The sequence below is a fragment of the Notothenia rossii genome (assembly GCF_949606895.1).
Source record: "Notothenia rossii genome assembly, chromosome: 4".
In the NCBI taxonomy this organism is placed as follows: domain Eukaryota; kingdom Metazoa; phylum Chordata; class Actinopteri; order Perciformes; family Nototheniidae; genus Notothenia; species Notothenia rossii.
This window is the reverse complement of record NC_136902.1, coordinates 43,663,419-43,685,479: the sequence shown is the minus strand read 5'-3', so window position 1 is coordinate 43,685,479 and position 22,061 is coordinate 43,663,419. Positions and strand designations below refer to the sequence as shown.

The following is a 22,061-nucleotide window of genomic DNA, read 5'->3' as shown; positions in this document are numbered from 1 at the left end:
CCTTCCATTAGCCCCGCCCCCCAGGAAGTCGGCCATTTTGAAATATGTGCGTTTTTCAGCCATTTTAAGCACATTCTTGCGAACTCCTCCTAGGGGAATGATCGGAAAAATTCCAATCCAGGACAAGTTCAGCCCCTATCCAATATGATACTTAATTGCGGAGCACATTTTGGAAAAATCACTCGTGGAGGTCGTAAGCTAACAGCGAATACACCATCTTTGATGATTTACATGTCGCAAATTGCTCCAAACTGCTCGCATATAGTTTTTCCGATATTCACGAAAAGCTGTATACACATTGCTATTATTATTGCACACATATTTCAAATTGCATTTCATTAGCCCCGCCCCCCAGAAAGCTGCTCATTTTGAAAAATGGGCGTTTTTCATGCATTTTAAGCACATTTGTGCTAATTCGTCATAGGGAAATGATCTGAAGAATTCAAGTCTATGGCAACTTAAGCGCATATCCAATGTGATGCTACATTGCGAAGGAATAGTTGATCGCTTGAACTGAAGCACATTTGATCATCTTGAATAACTTATAATCACAACGGGAACAGTTTGCAGAGCTGTGCTTCGTTGACATCCAGCCATGCGTCACGCCTCTTTTAAACATCATTGTTGGCTGAAATCGTCTCCGGAGAATACTTCAGTGTACCCTCGGTTATAGCTCCTCCAGAGAGACTCCTCTCTCCTCTAAATCAGTGTATCCTCGGTTACGGCACCTCCAGACAGCCTCCTCGAAAATCGATCCTCGACGAGCCTTTAGAGAAATTTGTTTTCCTTCGAGACGGCGCGCCAACATCTGTTTCCGGGTCGCTGCCGGAGGACCTGGGACGCGAAAATTAGAGAAATGACAAACGGCTAATTTCCGCGTCTGCTTGACGCTGGGACGACCGGCTGCCCTCCCCGACAGGCGCACGGACGCGAGGGCCCGCTCATCACTGCGCGCACAAGTGCGACCGCAGTTTTAATTGTTATTGATAGTACAACGATAGTACAGTAACAAAGTATTTGTACATTAAAAAGTAATAAAGTACAGTGTAAACGTTACTTTATAGAAATGAAAAATAAGAGAAGTGAGAAGGACCCTATGGTTGCCAATAGATGAGAGTAACACGTCACCTCCGGGCGAAAATTACGGTTCCGCCCACTTTTGGGGGAATACAAAGCTGTCAGTTGAACGGCGGTTAATACAAATTCTGAAGCTTTTACCAATCCGATCAGAAAATTGAGAAAACTGGAGATTTTTGGATCTTCAAAGAGCCCGATTACAATGGCCAGACAGGCAAACTATTACATTTAATCATTGGAAAACGACGATCGGGCTCGATTGAATCTCCAGGTAGTTTGTATAGGACGTCATCGAGACACATTATTTATCCGTTTAAATAGCCTGTCCAAATTGCGTTACTATGTAAACTATAAATATGTGTTATACAATAACGTGTTAAATAGGGGGTTTACCAAGCTAATTAATGATAGCATCTAGTTATAGGTAGGGTTGATAATTTACTATTTTATGTTATAGCCTACAGATGTAGAGATTCATTTCAGACAGTTTGAAACGCGAGGGCCTTGATTGGTACGTGATCTGCCCCCGCTCAAGGGAAAACCTCCAGCTTGACTTGAGACCGCCCTCGTGATAGATAAATGTAATTATAATGAAGCCAGCTGCAATGGATCATTGATCCACCAGGGGGTGCAGTGGGGTTCCACACTGGAGCTCATGTGAAATAAAGTCAGATACAGTACGCTGGATGTACAGCGGAACTTTATTAAGATCCATATTTCACGGATATCATACTCTGTGCTAAATAAGAGACATGTAATCATTTACAAAACATCACCATGTTGTTATTTAACTAAATAATGTTGTTTAGTCGAAAAAAACGAACTGGAGGAAATGCAGCTAATTTAATCATCATCTTCACCACGATCATTTATGTTTATGTTCGCCGAATTGACATGAAATCACTGACACATATGCATATACTGTATTCAACTTCATTAAAACATTAATAACGTGCCTAAACTCAGTAATTCACTACAAATATTTATATTTGAATGGAGCCTCGTCGGCAGATCAGGATCCCAAAGCGTAGCGGAGGGATCCTGATCTGCATGAAGGGTGTTATTTTCCCCATAAGAAACAAGTCGCTGCAAATTATCCCGCTTATTAAATGGCCACATTCTCAACAAAGTAACGACATGACTCCCAATATTAATTGAAATGCTTTTATGGATTTAGAAAATGTTTTTATTGATTTAAAAAATAGTTGTATTGATTTAAATTGACATGCATCCGCTAAGAAAAATAGTCCGTTGTTACCGTTTTTTAAACAGTGTGAATGAAACGGCAGCTCTCTCCCCACTCCCCCCCTGATCTTTCTTCTCCAGCAGCTAAATTAACTGTAGGTTACTCTGAGTGACCATAGACTGAATGTGACAAGCTTACAGTTAGTGACGTAACAACACCATAAAAGCTGGTGGGTTGAAAGCAATACGGGAGGTAAAAATAACTAGAATAATTGTGATTTATTTATTGTGGCTTTTATGTTTTTAGGTATAAAATGTTATGTAATTCAGGCTTATAGTTCATCCTTCTCTAAAAGCCTTCAACAATGACAATATTCATAGTAATTTAATAAATCCTTCCAACACACATTGTAAAAAATAGCCTACTATAAATCATTCCAATATGTACATCTTCTGATGTAACAACAATAACATTATAAATAGTAACATAGCTGAACATGGTATTGCACATTTAGCTTTGATTGTTACTGACCTGAGATGCTTTTATTACATGAATTAAGGTGACTGAGGCTTTGGGATGCAAACTCATCTGTATGAAAAAGGTGACAAGTATCCGAGCCCCTGGCTGCCCCACCCCACGGAATATCGGCTTTAAAATGAGGAATAACAGAGGATTTCAGCAGTCAGAACAACTAAAGCGGCAGTGTTAATAATAACAGAAATGCCAAAGAGTCAAATCTAATAGAAATATATAAAAGCATTTATTTTAATTGTGTAGCAGTCAGTTTATAATTTTGGCAGCACTTTTGAGCATTTTGAAAATGTATTTTCGTGCCTCTGTGAAAGGCTTAGTCTTTCTATCTTTGTAGCCACATGGTGTAAAGTAACTAAGTTCATAAACTCAACAAGTACTATACTTGGGCACAATTTTGAGATACTTGTACTTTATTTAAGTATTTCAATGTTTTGCTACTTTGTTCTTCTACTCCACTACAGTTCAGAGTTACATGGTGTACTTCTACTCCCCTACATGTATTTAATACCTTTAGTTACTTTACAAATGTGGATGAATGATGTGAAATATAATCAAGTGTTAAATCAGACTTTAGTTCCACCTGGAGTAAATCCACAAGCTACCCTACAGTATACAAAGTCATTCAAACTAGCTGCACCTTTACCAGCTTTGAGAACACTTTCATGATCAATCATTATAAAACATATCATATATATTATTCTGAAATGGACCAATCTGCACAATTACTACTTTTACTGTCACTACTTTAACTATATTTTGATGATAATACTTTTCTACTTTTACTTGAGGAACATTTTGAATACAGGACTTTTACTGTAACAGAGTATTCCTACACTCTGGTACTATTACTTTTACTCAAGTACAAGACCTGAGTACTTCTAATTTTACTCTACAAGATCTGTGTGCTTCTACTTTTACTCAAGTACAAGACCTGAGTGCTTCTACTTTTACTCAAGTACAAGATCTGAGTACTTCTACTTTTACTCTAGTACAAGATCTGTGTGCTTCTACTTTTACTCAAGTACAAGACCTGGGTGCTTCTACTTTTACTCAAGTACAAGACCTGAGTACTTCTACTTTTACTCAAGTACAAGACCTAAGTACTTCTACTTTTACTCAAGTACAAGATCTGTGTACTTCTGCTTTTACTCTAGTACAAGATCTGTGTGCTTCTACTTTTACTCTAGTACAAGACCTGAGTGCTTCTACTTTTACTCAAGTACAAGACCTGAGTACTTCTACTTTTACTCAAGTACAATATATATATATATATATATATATATATATATATCTATATATATATATATAGATATATATATAAGGCTAAAGCTAACGTTAGCAGATAGTGACAATGTATGCTAGCCAGCTAGTTCAACGATTCCTTAAATAATATTGCCACAGAAAAACTTTTCAGTTCACATCACACTCTGCCGCTCCGACAGGGAATTCTGCTCTGAACACCTGAACGACCCGTTCTAACAGCTGTTCACCAGCGGTCCAGTCTGTGCCACAGTGACTCCGGACGCACAGTTAATATTAACGAACGCACCCGTAGGTAATGTAGCTGCTGAAGCTAGACCATCATCTCGGAGCAGCAGAGCCTTATTATACATCCATGAGAGCAGAGCAGACAGGCAGGAAGACTTGAGCACACAGCTCGCACTTCATTATAATATATAAAAAAAGAACACCATGTGTATCATGATGGCACATAACAGCTCACGGCCGCAGATTACTCCGGGTCCCAGACCCCCCCATACCCCAAAAATATTTTTATTGCAGATCTACATGAATCACACAAACAACCTATTTTGGATTCAAAACGGGGAATTTTGCCGAAAGGTGACAAGTTTGCATCACTGAACATAGACAGAGCACAACTGAAACATAACATGTAAAACGATGTAACAACATAATACACTTTTTGGGGATGCAGCTTGGGATGTGAGGAGTGAGGGACATGGTTTAGAACAGGCGTGTCGCCTGGCAGGACAGGAGAGTGTGTGCACCAGTCTGCCTTGATCTATGAATTCATGTCCGTGACAATCACTGCTGCCCACAGCTGTTTTATAGAAGGAAAACCTCCTTCACTTCATGAAAGTGTTTTAACCACACACACCTCCACACACACACACACACACCACACACACACACACACACACACACACACACACACACACACACACACACACACACAGACACACACACACACACACACACACACACATATACTGTATTCAACTTCATTAAAACGTTACTAACGTGCCTAAACTCAGTAATTCACTAAACATATTTATATTTTAATGGAGCCTCGTCGGCAGACCAGGATCCCAAAGCGTAGCGGAGGGATCTTGATCAGCATGAAGGGTGTTATTTTCCCCATAAGGAACAAGTCGCTGCAAATTATCCCGCTCATTACATGGTCACATTCTCAACAAAGTAACGACATGACTCCCAATATTAATTGAAATGCTTTTATGGATTTAGAAAATGTTTTTATTGATTTAAAAAATAGTCCGTTGTTACCGTTTTTTAAACAGTCTGAATGAAACGGCAGCTCTCAGCTGTGTACAGATGGAGCACTGAATTTCAGACTCCAGCTTACAGCTTCCTGCCTACCACCTGCCAAAGACCAGTATAAAGGAATGTTAAGCCCTCCCACTATTTTCCAAGAGGGCGTTGCCAGAATTTCAATTTCAGGTTTTAACCAGGAGATGGCGCTTCATTCACAAATACAGAAAGACAAGTTTCATGGACTTTCAGTTGTGTTTTGAAGAGCATTTGAACACATCAATATTTTAGATCAACTAAAGTATATATAATCTTGTAATTCAATAATATATAGCCTTTATATATTAAATAATCATAATTATAATGTAAATGTTTACATTACACTTCTTTATTTCTTATGCTCATACTTTAACCTTTACAATCGTTTGCTTTAATATGCAGTATATTTTTGTGTTTGCTTCCTCCTGCTCCCTTTCGGACACATACTGTATGATTTATTATTAGTATTAATATGTAGATATTATTAAGGTAAGATAAGATGTTACTTTATTGATTGAACATTTTAGTTTAGAATGTGCTGTCCCACGGTAATTCAGAAGGCTCAAAGGTCACATTCCGACCATTATTTAAAACAATAGGTGCTTTCACACCCTCTACAGTTTGATTTGTATAGAGGGAGCTCTGTCAGTTTTCGAATTACCCATTTGCTTTCGGGGAGCCCTATTTTTCAGAGCACATCCTGCTACTAAATATGTCACACGCACGCTCTGTTGACTGGCGCAGCAGCGCAGATGCGATCAATTGCTATAAAAACACTCTTCTACTAATACAGACGGTGTCACTATGCCGGCGGATGTGGCCGTTGTTGAAGCCTCTTCAGGCTCCGCATCGGCTGGCCTCTCCCTCGGTGTGGAGCTGTCAAGCTCGACCCTAACGCCGCTTACAGCCGGCCAACTAAAAGTTGTTTTCCGTTCACGTTGTCATTTTTAGACTCCTTCGCTTCTTTGCTTGTGAATCCAAAAGCTGTGACGCTTGGCTGTTTTCGTTTTGCCATATTTTTTTATGACAAAGCCAAAGTAAAAAAAAAATCAATATGAACATTTCAAATACCGCGCCGGCATCACCGCCATAACCATAGCAACGTAAGTAAGAATGCAGCGCCGCCACGTACAGATGGCAACACCCAGACATATTCACAAATATAAAACAAATATTCAGAAACTTTAATGAACAATAACTATTATTTATTTCAAGAACTGTTTTTTACAGAAACTCAACATTTCTAATCTGTGTGACACAAATATGCACAATTGGTTTGGGCTCCCCCTATTTATCTCAAAGTCAGCCTTCAGGGGAGCTCCCTCCCTCTTCGGGGGAGCCAAGCTCCCCCTAGCTCCCCCCCATTTCGAACACTGTCTGTGGCTGAATGGCCAGCGATTAGGGGCGGCGCATTTATCATAGGTGATCAGAGCTAACTGCCTGCCGTCAGATTTAATTTAAAAAACAGATCTGATTTTAAGACTATTTCTGCGCTCATAAAGAATGATAAGAATAAGAATAATGCGTATTGAACTGGTTTCATTAATTAGTGAGTTTATTTAACACTAGAACCGCCAATCGGGTCAATTTGTGTGATGTGTGTTGTGTGTGTCCAATGTAACTTTTTTTCAATAAAATATTAAAGTCTCCCAGTCCGTGACTTTTCCTGAAAGTGTGTTATGTAGCACCCTATGTTGTTAAAAATTGCATTCTAATAGCGGGATTTGACGGGTTTAGGTAGGCCTATACAAAAACCTCTGGCTGTTCTAGTGTTAAGGTAATTAGGTACAGTAGAAGCCCTTTTTTATCAGTAACGAATTTAGCAGTTGAACATAAAAGTCAACTAACTGAGGGTCACTTGCAATGACAGTGTTGTGTCTAACTGTAAGCTTGTCACTCAGAGTAACCTACCGTTAATTTAGCTGCTGGAGAAGAAAGATCAAGGGGGGAGGGGGGGAGAGAGCTGTGGTTGATGGGCCATTAGTTGTTTAAATACACAGCTGAGAGCTGCCGTTTCATTCAGACTGTTTAAAAAACTGTAACAATGGACTATTTTTCTTAGCGGATGCATGTCAATTTAAATCAATACATACAACTATTTTTTAAATCAATACATACAACTATTTTTGAAATCAATAAAAACATTTTCTAAATCCATAAAAGCATTTAAATTAATATTGGGAGTCATGTCGTTACTTTGTTGAGAATGTGGCCGTGTAATAAGCGGGATAATTTGCAGCGACTTGTTCCTTATGGGGAAAATAACACCCGTCATGTGTGTGTAGAGGTGTGTGTGGTTAAAACACTTTCATGAAGTGAAGGAATTTCCTTCTATAAAACAGCTGTGGGCAGCAGTGAGTGTCACGGACATGAATTCATAGATCAAGACAGACTGGTGCACACACTCTCCTGTCCTGCCAGGCGACACGCCCGTTCTAAGCCGTGTCCCTCACTCACATCCCAAGCATCCCCGAAAAGTGTATTATGTTGTTACATCTCATATCTTATGTTTCAGTTGTGCTCTGTCTATGTTCAGTGATGCAAACTTGTCACCTTTCGGCGAAATTCACCGTTTTGAATCCAAAATAAGTTGTTTGTGTGATTCATGTAGATCTGCAATACAAATATTTTTGGGGTATGGAGGGGGCTGGGACCCGGAGTAATCTGCGGCCGTGATGACCATGCCATGCGTGTCATGTGCCATCATGACACGCATGGTGTTCTTTTTTTATATATTATAATGAAGTACGAGCTGTGTGCACGAGTCTTCCTGCCTGTCGGCTCTGCTCATGGATGTATAATAAGGCTCTGCTGCTCCGAGATGATGGTCTAGCTTCAGCAGCTACATTACCTACGGGTGCGTTCGTTAATATTAACTGTGCGTCCGGAGTCACTGTGGCACAGATTGGCCTGCTGGTGAACAGCTGTTAGAACGGGCCGTTCAGGTGTTCAGAGCAGAGCTCCCTGTCGGAGCGGCAGAGCGTGATGTGAACTGAAAGGTTTTTCTGTGGCAATATTATTTAAGGAATCGTTGAGCTATCTAGCTAGCATACATTGTCACTATCTGCTAACGTTAGCTTTAGCCTTCTATTTCTAATAGTTTTTTTCATAGGCTATAAACAGAGGTGGTATAAGTATATATATATTGTACTTGAGTAAAAGTAGAAGTACTCAGATCTTGTACTTCAGAAAAAGTAGAAGTACTCAGGTCTTGTACTAGAGTAAAAGTAGAAGTACTCAGATCTTGTACTTGAGTAAAAGTAGAAGCACACAGATCTTGTACTAGAGTAAAAGTAGAAGTACTCAAATCTTGTACTTGAGTAAAAGTAGAAGCACACAGATCTTGTACTAGAGTAAAAGTAGAAGTACTCAAATCTTGTACTTGAGTAAAAGAAGCACTCAGGTCTTGTACTTGAGTAAAAGTAGAAGCACACAGATCTTGTACTAGAGTAAAAGTAGAAGTACTCAGGTCTTGTACTTGAGTAAAAGTAGAAGTACTCAGATCTTGTACTTGAGTAAAAGTAATATTCCCAGAGTGTAGGAATACTCTGTTACAGTAAAAGTCCTGCATTCAAAATGTTCCTCAAGTGAAAGTAGAAAAGTATTATCATCAAAATATAGTGAAAGTAGCGACAGTAAAAGTAGTCATTGTGCAGATTGGTCCATTTCAGAATAATATATATGATATGTTTTATAATGATTGATCATGAAAGTGTTCTCAAAGCTGGTAAAGGTGCAGCTAGTTTGAATGACTTTGTATACTGCAGGGTAGCTTGTGGATTTACTCCAGGTGGAACTAAAGTCTGATTTAACACTTGATTATATTTCACATCATTCATCCACATCTGTAAAGTAACTAAAGGTATTATGGAGTGGAGGAAAAGTACAGCATGTACCTCAGAACTGTAGTGGAGTAGAAGAACAAAGTAGCAAAACATTGAAATACTTAAATAAAGTACAAGTATCTCAAAATTGTGCCCAAGTATAGTACTTGTTGAGTTTATGAACTTAGTTACTTTACACCATGTGGCTATAAAGATAGAAAGACTAAGCCTTGCAAAGAGGCATGAAAATACATTTTCAAAATGCTCAACAGTGCTGCCAAAATTATAAACTGACTGCTCCACAATTTAAAATAAATGCTTTTATATATTTCTATTATGTGACTCTTTGGCGTTTCTGTTATTATTAACACTGCTGCTTTAGTTGTTCTGACTGCTAAAATCCTCTGTCATTCCGTGGGGTGGGGGAGCCGGGGGCTCGGATCCTTGTCACCTTTTTCATACCTGATGAGTTTGCATCCCTGTATGTTAAAAAGCCTCAGTCACCTTAATTCATGTAATAAAAACATCTCAGGTCAGTAACACTCAAAGCTAAATGTGCAATACCATGTTCAGCTATGTTACTATTTATAATGTTATTGTTGTTACATCAGAAGATGTACATATTGAAATGATTTCTTAACTTACAGTAGGCTATTTTTTACAATGCGTGTTGGAAGGATTTATTAAATTACAATGAATATTGTCATTGTTGAAGGCTTTTAGAGAAGGGTGAACTATAAGCCTGAATTACATAACATTTTATACCTAAAAACATAAAAGCCACAATAAATAAATCACAATTATTCTAGTTATTTTTGCTTTCAACCCACCAGCTTTTATGGTGTTGTTACGTCACTAACTGTAAGCTTGTCACATACAGTCTATGGTCACTCAGAGTAACCTACAGTTAATTTAGCTGCTGGAGAAGAAAGATCAGGGGGGAGGGGGGGGAGAGAGCTGTGGTTGATGGGCCATTAGTTGTGTAAATACACAGCTGAGAGCTGCCGTTTCATTCAGACTGTTAAAAAAACGGTAACAACGGACAATTTTTCTTAGCGGATGCATGTCAATTTAAATCAATACATACAACTATTTTTTAAATCAATAAAAAAAAATTCTAAATCCATAAAAGCATTTCAATTAATACTGGGAGTCATGTCGTTACTTTGTTGAGAATGTGGCCATGTAATAAGCGGGATCATTTGCAGCGACTTGTTCTTTATGGGGAAAATAACACCCTTCATCCAGATGAGGATCCCTCCGCTACACTTTGGGATCCTGATCGACCGACGAAGCTCCATTAAAATATACATATTTTTGGTGAATTACTGAGTTTAGGCACGTTAATAATGTTTTAATGAAGGTGAATACAGTATATTCATATGTGTCAGTGATGTCATGTCAATTCGGCGAACATAAACATAAATGATCGTGGTGAAGATGATGATTAAATTAGGATTAAAAATCGAGAGCCGGGCTGCATTTCCTCCCGTTCGTTTAGTTCAAATAACAAAATTATTTTGTTAAAGAACAACATGGTGATGTTTTGTAAATGATTACATGTCTCTTATTTAGCAAAGTAGTATGATATCCGTGACATATGGATCTTAACAAAGTTCCGCTGTACATCCAGCATACTGTATCTCACTTTATTTCACATGAGCTCCAGTGTGGAACCTCACTGCACCCCCTGGTGGATCAATGATCCATTGCAGCTGGCTTCATTATAATTACATTTATCTATCACGGGGGCGGTCTCAAGTCAAGCTGGAGGTTTTCCCTTGAGCGAGGGCAGATCACGTACCAATCACGGCCCTCGCGTTTCAAACTGTCTGAAATGAATCGCTACATCTGTATTTACACAACTAATGGCCCATCAACCACAGCTCTCTCCCCTCCTCCCCCCCTGATCTTTCTTCTCCAGCAGCTAAATTAACTGTAGGTTACTCTGAGTGACAAGCTTACAGTTAGACACAACACTGTCATTGCAAGTGACCCTCAGTTAATTGACTTTTATGTTCAACTGCTAAATTTGTTGCTGATAAAAAATAGCTTCTACTGTACCTAATTACCACTATACCGCCAGAGTTTTTTGTATAGGCCTACCTAAACCCGTCAAATCCCGCTATTAGAATGCAATTTTTAACAACATAGGGTGCCACATAACACACTTTCAGGAAAAGTCACAGACTTTAATATTTTATTGAAAAAAAGTTACAATGCACACACACAACACACATCACACAAATTGACCCGATTGGCGGTTCTAGTGTTAAATAAACTCACTAATTAATGAAACCAGTTCAATACGCATTATTCTTATTCTTATCATTCTTAATGAGCGCAGAAATAGTCTTAAAATCAGATCTGTTTTTTAAATGAAATCTGACGGCAGGCAGTTAGCTCTGATTACCTATGATAAATGCGCCACACCTAATCGCTGGCCATTCAGCCACAGAGCTCCCTCTATACAAATCAAACTGTAGACAGTGTGAAAGCACCTATTGTTTTAAATAATGTTCGGAATGTGACCTTTGAGCCTTCTGAATTACCGTGGGACAGCACATTCTAAACTGAAATGTTCAATCAATAAAGTAACATCTTATCTTATCTTAATAATATCTTCATATTAATAATAATAATAAATCATACAGTATGTGTCCGAAAGGGAGCAGGAGGAAGCAAACACAAAAATATACAAAAAATATACTGCATATTAAAGCAAACGATTGTAAAGGTAAAAGTATGAGCATAACAAATAAAGTGTAATGTAAACATTTACATTATTATGATTATTTAATATATAAACTATATATTATTGAATTACAAAATTAGATATACTTTAGTTGATCTAAAATATTGATGTGTTCAAATGCTCTTCAAAACACAACTGAAAGTCCATGAAACTTGTCTTTCTGTATTTGTGAATGAAGCGCCATCTCCTGGTTAAAACCTGAAATTGAAAATCTGGCAACGCCCTCTTGGAAAATAGTGGGAGGGCTTAACATTCCTCTATACTGGTCGTAGGCAGGTCGTAGGCAGGAAGCTGTAAACTGGAGTCTGAAATTAGGTGCTACATCTGTATCTTTATAATCTCAGTAAATATACCACAACACAGTACAATATTTTAACATAGCCTACACAGTTCATCACAATATCAAAATTCAGTCTTTATTAATTACATTTCTGGATTGCCCATGTTTGTACTACTAATGTTTTTTAAATGTTTTTAGATGTGACAGAGCAGGTTTAGAGATTTGTGTCTGCTAACTTGTCCTCTAGGGATTTACACCGCAAGTTCAATGAAAAACTTCAGGTCTCTGGAAGCACATACCTTTTTTACCAGTGGCTGGGTGGATGTGGTTCTTCACCACAAACCCTGTGCTGACACAACAGTCTTCAAGACCCATGTAAAGCCATCATGGAGAGTTACAGATAAACCCCACAACACCTGGGTTGCTGTTAACAAGACTGGAAAGGTCACAGCTGCTCACTGTGATTGCATGGCTGGGTAAACTGACTGCATAACACTAATAGCACAGTCACAATGCCACCTATGTAATCCTTCAGAAGGGAATAAATGCTTTTGTTATTTGGTGAAAAAGTATTTATTTAAAAAATATGTTTTTTACTCTAGACTAGGAGAAAGTTGTTCCCATGTCAGAGCCTTGCTTTTTAAGTTGGAGGCATCAGTTCACCTTGGATATACAAGTGTGGCACCAATCAGCATCGCCACGAAAAAAGTTGAGGCAGGCATGGTCATCTATGGAGACAAAGCCAAAAAAGGGACACAGGAACAAACTGCAGGGTCATTCCAATTTCGAATGAAGAAAATAAACAACAGTTCTTGGAAATGCTGTCTGCCTCAGGAGAACTGCCTGTTGGTCTGAGCACTTTCAAGGCTTTTGCAGACCCTTTCAAACCAAAGCCTTGGTACCAACATCTGTCAGAATGTTCAGATGATCAGCTAGAGGCAATAGAGGAAGAGACAAAAGAACAGGCAGAATGTTCATCTTGGCACCAGCAGAGGGTTGGGAGGGTGACAGGTACATCAGCACACAGAGTTATTCACACATCTCTTGAGAAACCATCGAAATCACTGCTGAGCGATATTGTGCAGAAACAGTCACAAAAAAATCCGCTGAAAAAACCAGGCATCATTTGGGGTAGGGAACACGAAAAGGATGCAATTGAGACATACAAGTATGCACTGGGCCTTACAACTGCATATACAGCACCCACTTTAATTAACATCTCCGGTGACATACAGTCGCAAGAAAAAGTATTTGCACCCTTTGGAACTACCTGGATTTCTGCATAAATTGGTCATAAAATGTGTTCTGATCTTCATCTAAGTCACAACAATAAACAAACACACTCTGCTTAAGCTAAAACCACACAAACAATGATATGTTTCATCTGTCCACCAATTGAAGCTCAACAGAAGATGGGTGATGCAACAGGACAACGACCCAAAGCAAAGTAAATCAACAACAGAATGGCTTCAACAGAAGAAAATACGCCTTCTGGAGTTGCCCAGTATGAGTCCTGACCTCAACCCAATTGAGATGCTGTGGCATGACCTCAAGAGAGCGATTCACAACAACAACAGACATTCCAAGAATATTGCTGAACTGAAACCGTTTTGTAAAGAGGAATGGTCCAAAATTCCTCCTGACCGTTGTGCAGGTCTGATATGCAACTATAGGAAACGTTTGGTTGAGGTTATTGCTGCCAAAGGAGGGTCAACCAGTTATTAAATCCAAGGGTTCACATACTTTTTCCACCCTGCACTGTGAATGTTTACATGGTGTGTTCAATAAAAACATAAAAACATATAATTGTTTGTGTGGTTTTAGCTTTAGCAGACTGTGTTTGTCTATTGCTGTGACTTAGATGAAGATCAGAACACATTTTATGACTAATTTATGCAGAAATCCAGGTAGTTCCAAAGGGTTCACATACTTTTTCTTGCAACTGTATATAAACCCCACACAAGCATCAGTATTCGACGGGCAGGCTTCCGAGTGTGAAGAGAGAAGCCCTACATTGGTGTAAGCTGTGATGCTTATGTACACTGCGTTTGCTGTGGAAAGGAGGTGGTTGACGTAAAGTGCCCCTTGAAGTGGAATAGTGATTTGTCAGCTGATCACTGGCCAGCAGACAAGAGAGGACATCTGGACACTTTGTTGTCGCTGAGGACCAACCACAGCTACTACACCCAGGTAATACAATAAATAACAACTCATAAGGAATTTTATTATCTGTGTTTTGTTAATTGCAGGTAAGTAGTTGGAGTCTATGCTGTATTTTTTCTTCCTCTTTTTTTTTACAGGTGCGGATGCAGATGTTTGTGTGCAAAACAACCTATGCAGACTTTATCACCTGGACGCCAAAGCAAACCGTTATCTTCCGTGTACAACAAGATGAAGATCTTCAGTGTCAGGCAGTGGACACCATTAGCCGTTTTTGGGCCAGGCACATCTACCCGCAGCTGGCGGGAACCACAATCCCAGATACAGAGCTGGAGCTTCAGGTATAAAACATTTTCCATAGAGACTGCAAATACACTGTCTGTTATATCTTTATACTATGTAATACATGGCACACAAATATTATGAAACAATACAAATAATCACAAATTATGGATAACAATGTCAGGATAACAATGTCAGGAGTCAACAGACAGTGCTGTGTCAGACACAGAACAGGAGCTTCAGGTAAACACAAAACCTAAACAATTATTTATAATTATAGTTCATTAACATTTGCGAGCATTTGTTGTTAGGTGGCTGTTAGGTTAATACTAGCTAAGACAATTCCTAATACATAGTTTATTTACATTTACAGAATAATTACGTGGTGTCAACTGTCATTCCTGGAAGGAGAGCAGAGCAGTAAGGTATATTTAAAAAGCTGAAGGATAGTAATTGAAAAGTTGTTCTTTTGCTGCCATGGCCCAAACTAAGTGACTCAAAGAGAAAAGACAGCAGGACTGATTTGACCTATACATCCCCCTGTCTGTTTTTATTGAACACAATGCTACCTGACATGTTGACCAAGGCGGCACAGGTATGTACTATCTTGTAAATGGTGGCTACATCCCTGTTCTCCATCTCGTCCTGCAGGGTCTTTACGAAGCAAACAGGGAGCGGCCCATCCAGGATGTGGAATCTTCGCTTCAGCACACCGATCACCCGTTCTGTTCACCCATCAGTTGTTTTAAAATATTTTCAAGTATAAAACTTCACATTTTACCATTGTTCTCAGTAATTGTTCTAGTTGTTTGTTAAGTACTTTGTTTGCACTGTTATACATGCTACAGTCCGTTAGTGCTGTTTTTTATATAACTTAATTTAGTAAAATAGTTAATTTATTTTCCATCATATTGATATGTGCAATAGTTTACCAGTCTGTGGATAATGAATGTATACTTACCAATATGAATCCGAAATGTTGATTTCATTCTTGACTCTTCAACGCCTTTGCCTGGGAGTTGTTTCCTGCCAAGAGTGAAGGCTGGGGTTTCGAGACTGGCACCAAGTAAGGCAAACTCATCTTTCAGAGTAAAACCCTGATCAGCCAAGATCTAAAACAAGTAATGCATAAGATGTAGGCCTTTTGCTTTTAATGTTAACAGTCAAACAGTAAATAACAACACTTGTCCATAATGATTACCAAAAAAAATTATGTGATGAACTGTTAGTGTAGAATATGTGCACTTTATGTAAGATTAAACATTACCTGGTCCCCAGGATGGTGGTAGAGTGGTGAAATAAAGCCAGATTCCCTAACTATCTTGACATCTGATGCTCTTCCTCCCCAACCTTTGGACAAGAAGGTGATGTTTCCTGCAGGACTACACACTATGAAATATTTGACTGTAGTCCACTTCTTATAATTAGATTATGATTTTGCCATGTTGAAAAGAAGAAACCAAAACACGATTAGATGAACAGGACTCATTTTCAAGTTTAAGATTTCAAACCTTTAATGGACCTTTATTTGTTTTCAATAATACATTTAATATTTGATTTGATGCATGCAGCGGCTGGGTACAATGAGCATCCCTCTATCTGAGCATACATTTAAAAAACAAGACCTGTAAATTATCAAACTCATTCGTATTACTTATTCAGACCTGTGTACAAACACTGTCAACGCTACCTGGCTAAACCATAAATATTGGCACCTTTACCTGGCTTTAAGGGCTTTTGGATGTTCAATTCTGATCTCGAAGCAATCTATAATTGATGTGAGGCGCGTAAAGTTGCCCTTCATCACTGGTGGTATGGTTTGGGTGATGCACTCCCTGGCAGGCCAGTGAATGAGGAAAGTGATTTTCGTAAACAAAAGATTCAGCCAACTTTTCGAATATGTGGCGGACGGTGGGTTCTGGTTTGTGTAGTATTTGGCTCAGAAAAGCAATCGATGGATTTTGGCGTAGCTTGAGCAAGCAAAGGAAGAGCTGGTCCCGGGCAGACAATCTAAAACCTTTTGGTGATGATTTGATCATCTGAACTAAATATCGGTGAAGACAGTCAAAAACTGACCAGCTGAGCCCAGTCATGGCCCTGCATGCACTGTCGTTTCCTTTAATAGCATGAACAGAAAAACGCTCCTTAGACCAGTTCTGGAGTTCTCTTCTTGCCTCATCTCTTTCTCTTATTGCCTCATCTCTTTCTCTCCTGAGATTGGCAACCTCTATGGCAATGGAAACCTGCTGCCTATGTAATACTGGTGTGTCACTCAGTTCATAATCATCAGAGGGCTGAGGAAGTGAATCCTCAGTGAAAGGGGATTCAGGATAAGCTGTATCAAAATCTTCAGGGGTTTCAGTAGGAGAAGCCTCTGTAGGTGGCTTTATTCGCTGCTTTTTTGCCAGCAGGACCTCATGCTGAGAAACATCATCTCTCCTTTGGTATCGCTTTAGCCTCTTTGAGCCTTGTGACGATGGTCGTCATGGGAATATGGATGGGACCAGTGGCGGCCGGCCCATAGGGGTGCTAAGGGCGCCGCTCCCCCTCTTCACACATGTTTGATTGTCATTCAAAATAAAAAATAAATTAAAAAAAAACTTTTAAAAAATATACATATCTTTTATTTTTATTTTTAATGAACAAGGTAAATATTATATAGTTGGCATCAGTAAAATGTAAAATCTCGTTTAAAATTGTTTTACGATGTCTAAAGTCACTGATAAGTCACATGTTTCCTGCCTGGCCACAGTGTGTATCATTACCCTCTCTCGTCCTGGCGGTAGAAAGGAGCCCCCAGCCAGAGCAGCAGCAGCCAACAAGCTGACAGTTGCTATCATACTATGCCGCCGAAACATAATTTCAGCCAATCAGCGTCGTCAGATCTGATGCTCAAAGGGCGCCCTGTCAGCGCCCTGGCCTGTCTGTCTGTGAGTTGTTTGGACTCGTATCCAAGGTGACGCAGTAGTTGTCGAGGATGGCTGCAGGTGGAGAGACTCCGGTGCTAGTGGATCGCCGGAGCTGTAGATTAACATTTACATGCTTATTGTAGTTGTAAGGGCAATGCCTGTGGCACCATGGAGCATATGTGGGATGGGCCTGTATTATCCAGGAAAGGAGTGAGCAGACGGTGGAGTTTTCGATTCTTGTTCAGTTGTCATCTTCCTCACCCTCTCAGACTTGAGTTGAAATCGGGAGTCTCCCGCGAAAATCGGGAGGGTTGGCAAGTATGCAGAGGCGCGGGAAGGTATTTTGAGTGGGGGTGCTGAGGTGCTGGACTCCAGTGAACAGTATTACGGGCACCATAGAGCACGCACAAAAAAACTCCCCACACGCAAACACACAGTAAACCCGCGACTGTTACAATGAAGGCTCGATAATCAGCTCACGGCATATAGGCAGGGGTAATGTGCTATTTTTTTACGAGTGGGGAGCAGACCTCACCTCCTCTAGGGGGGTCCGGGGGGATGCTCCCCCGGGAAGATTTTTTTTAAATATTGAAGTTAAAAGCATCAATCTGGTGCACTTTGAGAGCAACATTAAGAGATCTATGGATACATCTCTCAACACCCAGATGAAACACAACTGTAAGCAGATGTTCTTTTTCTTTATGGATATTTTACAAATCACTCCCCTTTCAAACTGTATTCTTGTTTTAATGCCATATAGTATTTCATAACTGTTTTTCCTTTATTCTCTTATTTTTTTTATAACTATAATGATCATGTGAGGGTGTGCCGCGGAAATAATCTTTTGAATAATTTTTGACCAAACCGTTTGAGACCCACTGAGATAACTTAGACTAAAGTTAACTATCTAAACACTCAGAGAGTCCTTTAGCTCACCTGAGCCTCTCAGTCTGAGAGGAGAGCTCTCCTCCAGCTTGTTGTGGAACAAACAGCTCCGTATGTCCGTTAGTGCAGCTAGCTAATCAGATGCTAACAACACGGTCCCTGCTGCTGGCACCGGTCCCTCTCTCTCCCCCTCTCTCACACACACTAAATGCGCTATTTCCGCACACACACAGAGCCGCGAGCTTGAATGACACAAGCACACTTTTATTTCCATGCAACTCTCTGATTGGTCTGGTGTCTTGCCTCTGTTGCATTCACTGAACACGGGAAATTACAGTCCTGCCGTCCTTTCTAGTGTCTTGATGAGGTTCACGTAAAGCACGGTTAATGTATTATATTATTGAGGTAGAATTGTCCGGGGCTACAGAAAAAACATTTGGGGCAGGCCAAAATATTATTTTACCAACAATGTGGAATTTATTGGCTACATATTACACAGATTATGCACAGCGGAAGCAGCAATAACCGTCAAATAATAATTCAGACAGGGGAGCTCCGCACCCCCTGCCTGCCGCTAGGGGGTGCTGCAGCGCCCTCAGCACCCCCCTTCCCGCGCCCATGCAAGTATGACACACACATACACACACACATACACACACACACACACACACACACACACACACACACACACACACCCACATAATGTTCATATTTAGTCTCCTGATTTTAATTGGGAATTAAATTATTTGAATGTTCCCAAAGCACCAGTGTTCTGCAGTTTGTGTGGGCATACTGTACTGTTGCACAGTTTTGGAAGATTCATAGCTAACCACACTGAAGATGATGGATTATCTCATATTTTTTGTTATCTCTAACATCACCAGAAGTGATAATTTAAGGGGTCATTTCTCAAAAATGTCTTACGGGGGAGGATCACCCCGGACCGCCCTAGTATGGTTTGGTCCCTATTTCCATAGCCCCACCAAAAATATTTTTCACCAGTCGCCACTGGATGGGACATAATCTGGATGCTCGCCGTCATTCACATGGTATCCTTAAACCATGAAGGTAGGTGTTAGCCAAATACAGAGACAAACTTGACAGTTTTTTGGTTAAGTTCACTGCACCTATAAAATATGTAGATCATAACATAATTACCATAATGACTGTTTTGATAATAACCCGCCCCCCCCCCCCCCCCATTTCGCTCAATATTCACCAATTTTAACTTATAAATGAATTGATAAGTTTGCTTCAGTCTGAGCGAAATGAGCTGTTCTCTAATGTCACCCTGTGTGTATTGGCAGCAGGCTGATTTACTTGGTTTGTCCGTTTTTTATATTTCAATGCAGCATCTACTTCCACTTCTAAACTTTGAACATTACATCTATTTACTTCAACGATTGATATTAGCCTTGTTAGCATCATTTACCTGTGATGAAGTGTTTACCACAGACGTACACGTATTGACTGGCCGGGTCCCATTGATTGTGATTTTCGTTCTCTCTTTGAATAGCCTGAAGCCACAGAGCTCTTCTTTTACTATCCCTTTTTCTTAAAGGAAGTACAGAAAAACGTAACTCCGGCGTTTTTTGTATGTGTGAGGTGCAATACACGAAATGTATTTGGCATCATAAAACAATTATTTTCCGCTTCGCTAGTGAGAGTAACAGGTGGCGAAATGACAGCCCCGCCTGCTTCTTTTAATTTAACCAGCCCGATCGTCGTTTTCCAATGATTTCATGTAATAATTTGCCTGTCTGGCCATTGTAATCGGGCTCTTTGAAGATCCAAAAATCTCCGGTTTTCTTAAATTTCTGATCGGATTGGCAAAAACTTCAGAATTTGTATTGACCGCCGATCAACTGACAGCGTTGTTTTCCCCAAAAAGTGGGCGGAGCCGTTATTTTTGCCCGGAAGTGACGCATTGTTACTCTCATCTATAGAGAACCGCAGTGACGCGTCCTAAAACCCGGAAGTAAACTTCTTCCGGTTCCTTCGTCAAAAACCAATGCAAATTCTCCATAGGATTTTGGAAAATAGCTCGAAACAAGGTCTGTGGTTGACACACATTTAAGAGAGGGATCACGTTTTGTTCAGCCGGATAATCTCCATATGTCAACGCTACTTTTATAAGTTTTGAATCATAAATCCAGTCGCCAGAAGCAAAATGCTAATGTTATGCTATAAACGAACTACAAGCTAGTACAGCAGCAGGGTCGCACAACTTCAACGTCAGGCCAACTTAAGATCGTTTCAACTGACTTGCACTGAAACTGCCCATTGAAAACTTTAAATAGTATATTATTAACATTTTAAACTGTATACCCCGGTTATCTAGGCCCTTTTTGTTTTGTTTAATGTATACCACGTTTATCTAGGCCCTTTTTGTTTTGTTTTATGTATACATGTCACACTGTGAGACTGCGGGAAACGATATTTGGAGATTTCTGGATGTATAACACATGTAGAATTTTTGACAATAAAGCTGACTTTGACTTTCGCGTGCTTGCATATTTTAACAAAGCTTTTCATTTTAGCCACACTGAATTTAACTAGAAGTCATGGCTGTGTCAATTACCAGTCTGATATCGTTTTACAAAGATGACAAGAAGAGTGCAGATAGAGGAGAGATGACAGTGCAACCTAGATGAAGGTGTGCTTACCGGTGTTGTCAGGGCTAGCATGAGGGACAAGGTTTATAGTGTCGGTGAGTAGTGATAGCAAGAGTACCGTTAACCTAGAGTTAATTTATTCACATTAGTGACATTAATTCCCATCAAGAAAAATCCATTTCATGTGTCACATGAAATCTTTATTACAAATATTACCCACCAGAAAACATGAACTATGAAATAAACATACAGTAGGCTATAAACAATTAAAGGGATAATTGGGAAGGCATTACAAATGTAAATATATTTTAAATAATAAAACAATCCCCCCACTACAGGTATCTACAGAAGAAGAGGGAATTCTCTCCACAAAATGTGAATGCCCACGTGGAGAATGGAAATGCAGTCATGCGGCTGCATTAGCCATCTTTGCCATCCACAATTTCAGCTGCACTGACACCCCCTCACAGTGGAAGAAGCCAAAGGCAGCTAAACGTACGCATTCAGTGGAGGAGCTATTTCCTACAACCAATAACTAATTTAACCCGCTGACAAGAGAGCCCACCTCCGAAGATCCTGACTGGCTGAGGGACAGACTCGGGGGCAGGTTCTCAGGAACGTCTTGGCTTCTCTCCCCCGAGCCAGAAGAGGAACACTACAGCTTGGAAACACTTACTGTTCCTGAAATTATCAAATCTGTTGGGCATCAGGCAATTGTGGCAAGCGTGGCATTGTCTGAGGAACAACAGAGGGCAATTCAGGTGGCTACCACTGGTCAGCAAACCAACCCAAACTGGCATTTGTTCAGGAAAGGAAGGTTGACTGCCAGCAACTTTGGAGCTGTCCTGAGGTCAAAGCGTGTGACTTATTATTATTATTATTATTATTATTATTTTTATTATTATTATTATTATTATTATTATTATTATTATATGTGCCTTATTGACAGGGTGTTAGGGCAACAACAGGCCCTTGATGGTGTTTTGTCTGTACAGTGGGGGACT

General features: G+C 39.8%; 1 protein-coding gene across 1 annotated transcript in view; it reads left to right on the top strand.

The window, feature by feature from the left end:
• The window catches only part of LOC307034827 (uncharacterized protein), a gene marked incomplete at its 5' end in the record, with an annotated part of 63,111 nt that extends 47,456 nt beyond the window's left edge, over positions 1–15,655 (top strand). The window contains 5 exons of the mRNA XM_079673753.1: positions 14,268–14,396; positions 14,507–14,707; positions 14,847–14,891; positions 15,022–15,073; positions 15,300–15,655. Of these exons, the coding sequence (XP_079529879.1) occupies positions 14,268–14,396; positions 14,507–14,707; positions 14,847–14,891; positions 15,022–15,072 (426 nt within the window). The 3' untranslated portion in view covers position 15,073; positions 15,300–15,655. The remainder of the gene's footprint in view (positions 1–14,267; positions 14,397–14,506; positions 14,708–14,846; positions 14,892–15,021; positions 15,074–15,299) is intronic.
• Positions 15,656–22,061: the final 6,406 nt, after the last annotated feature.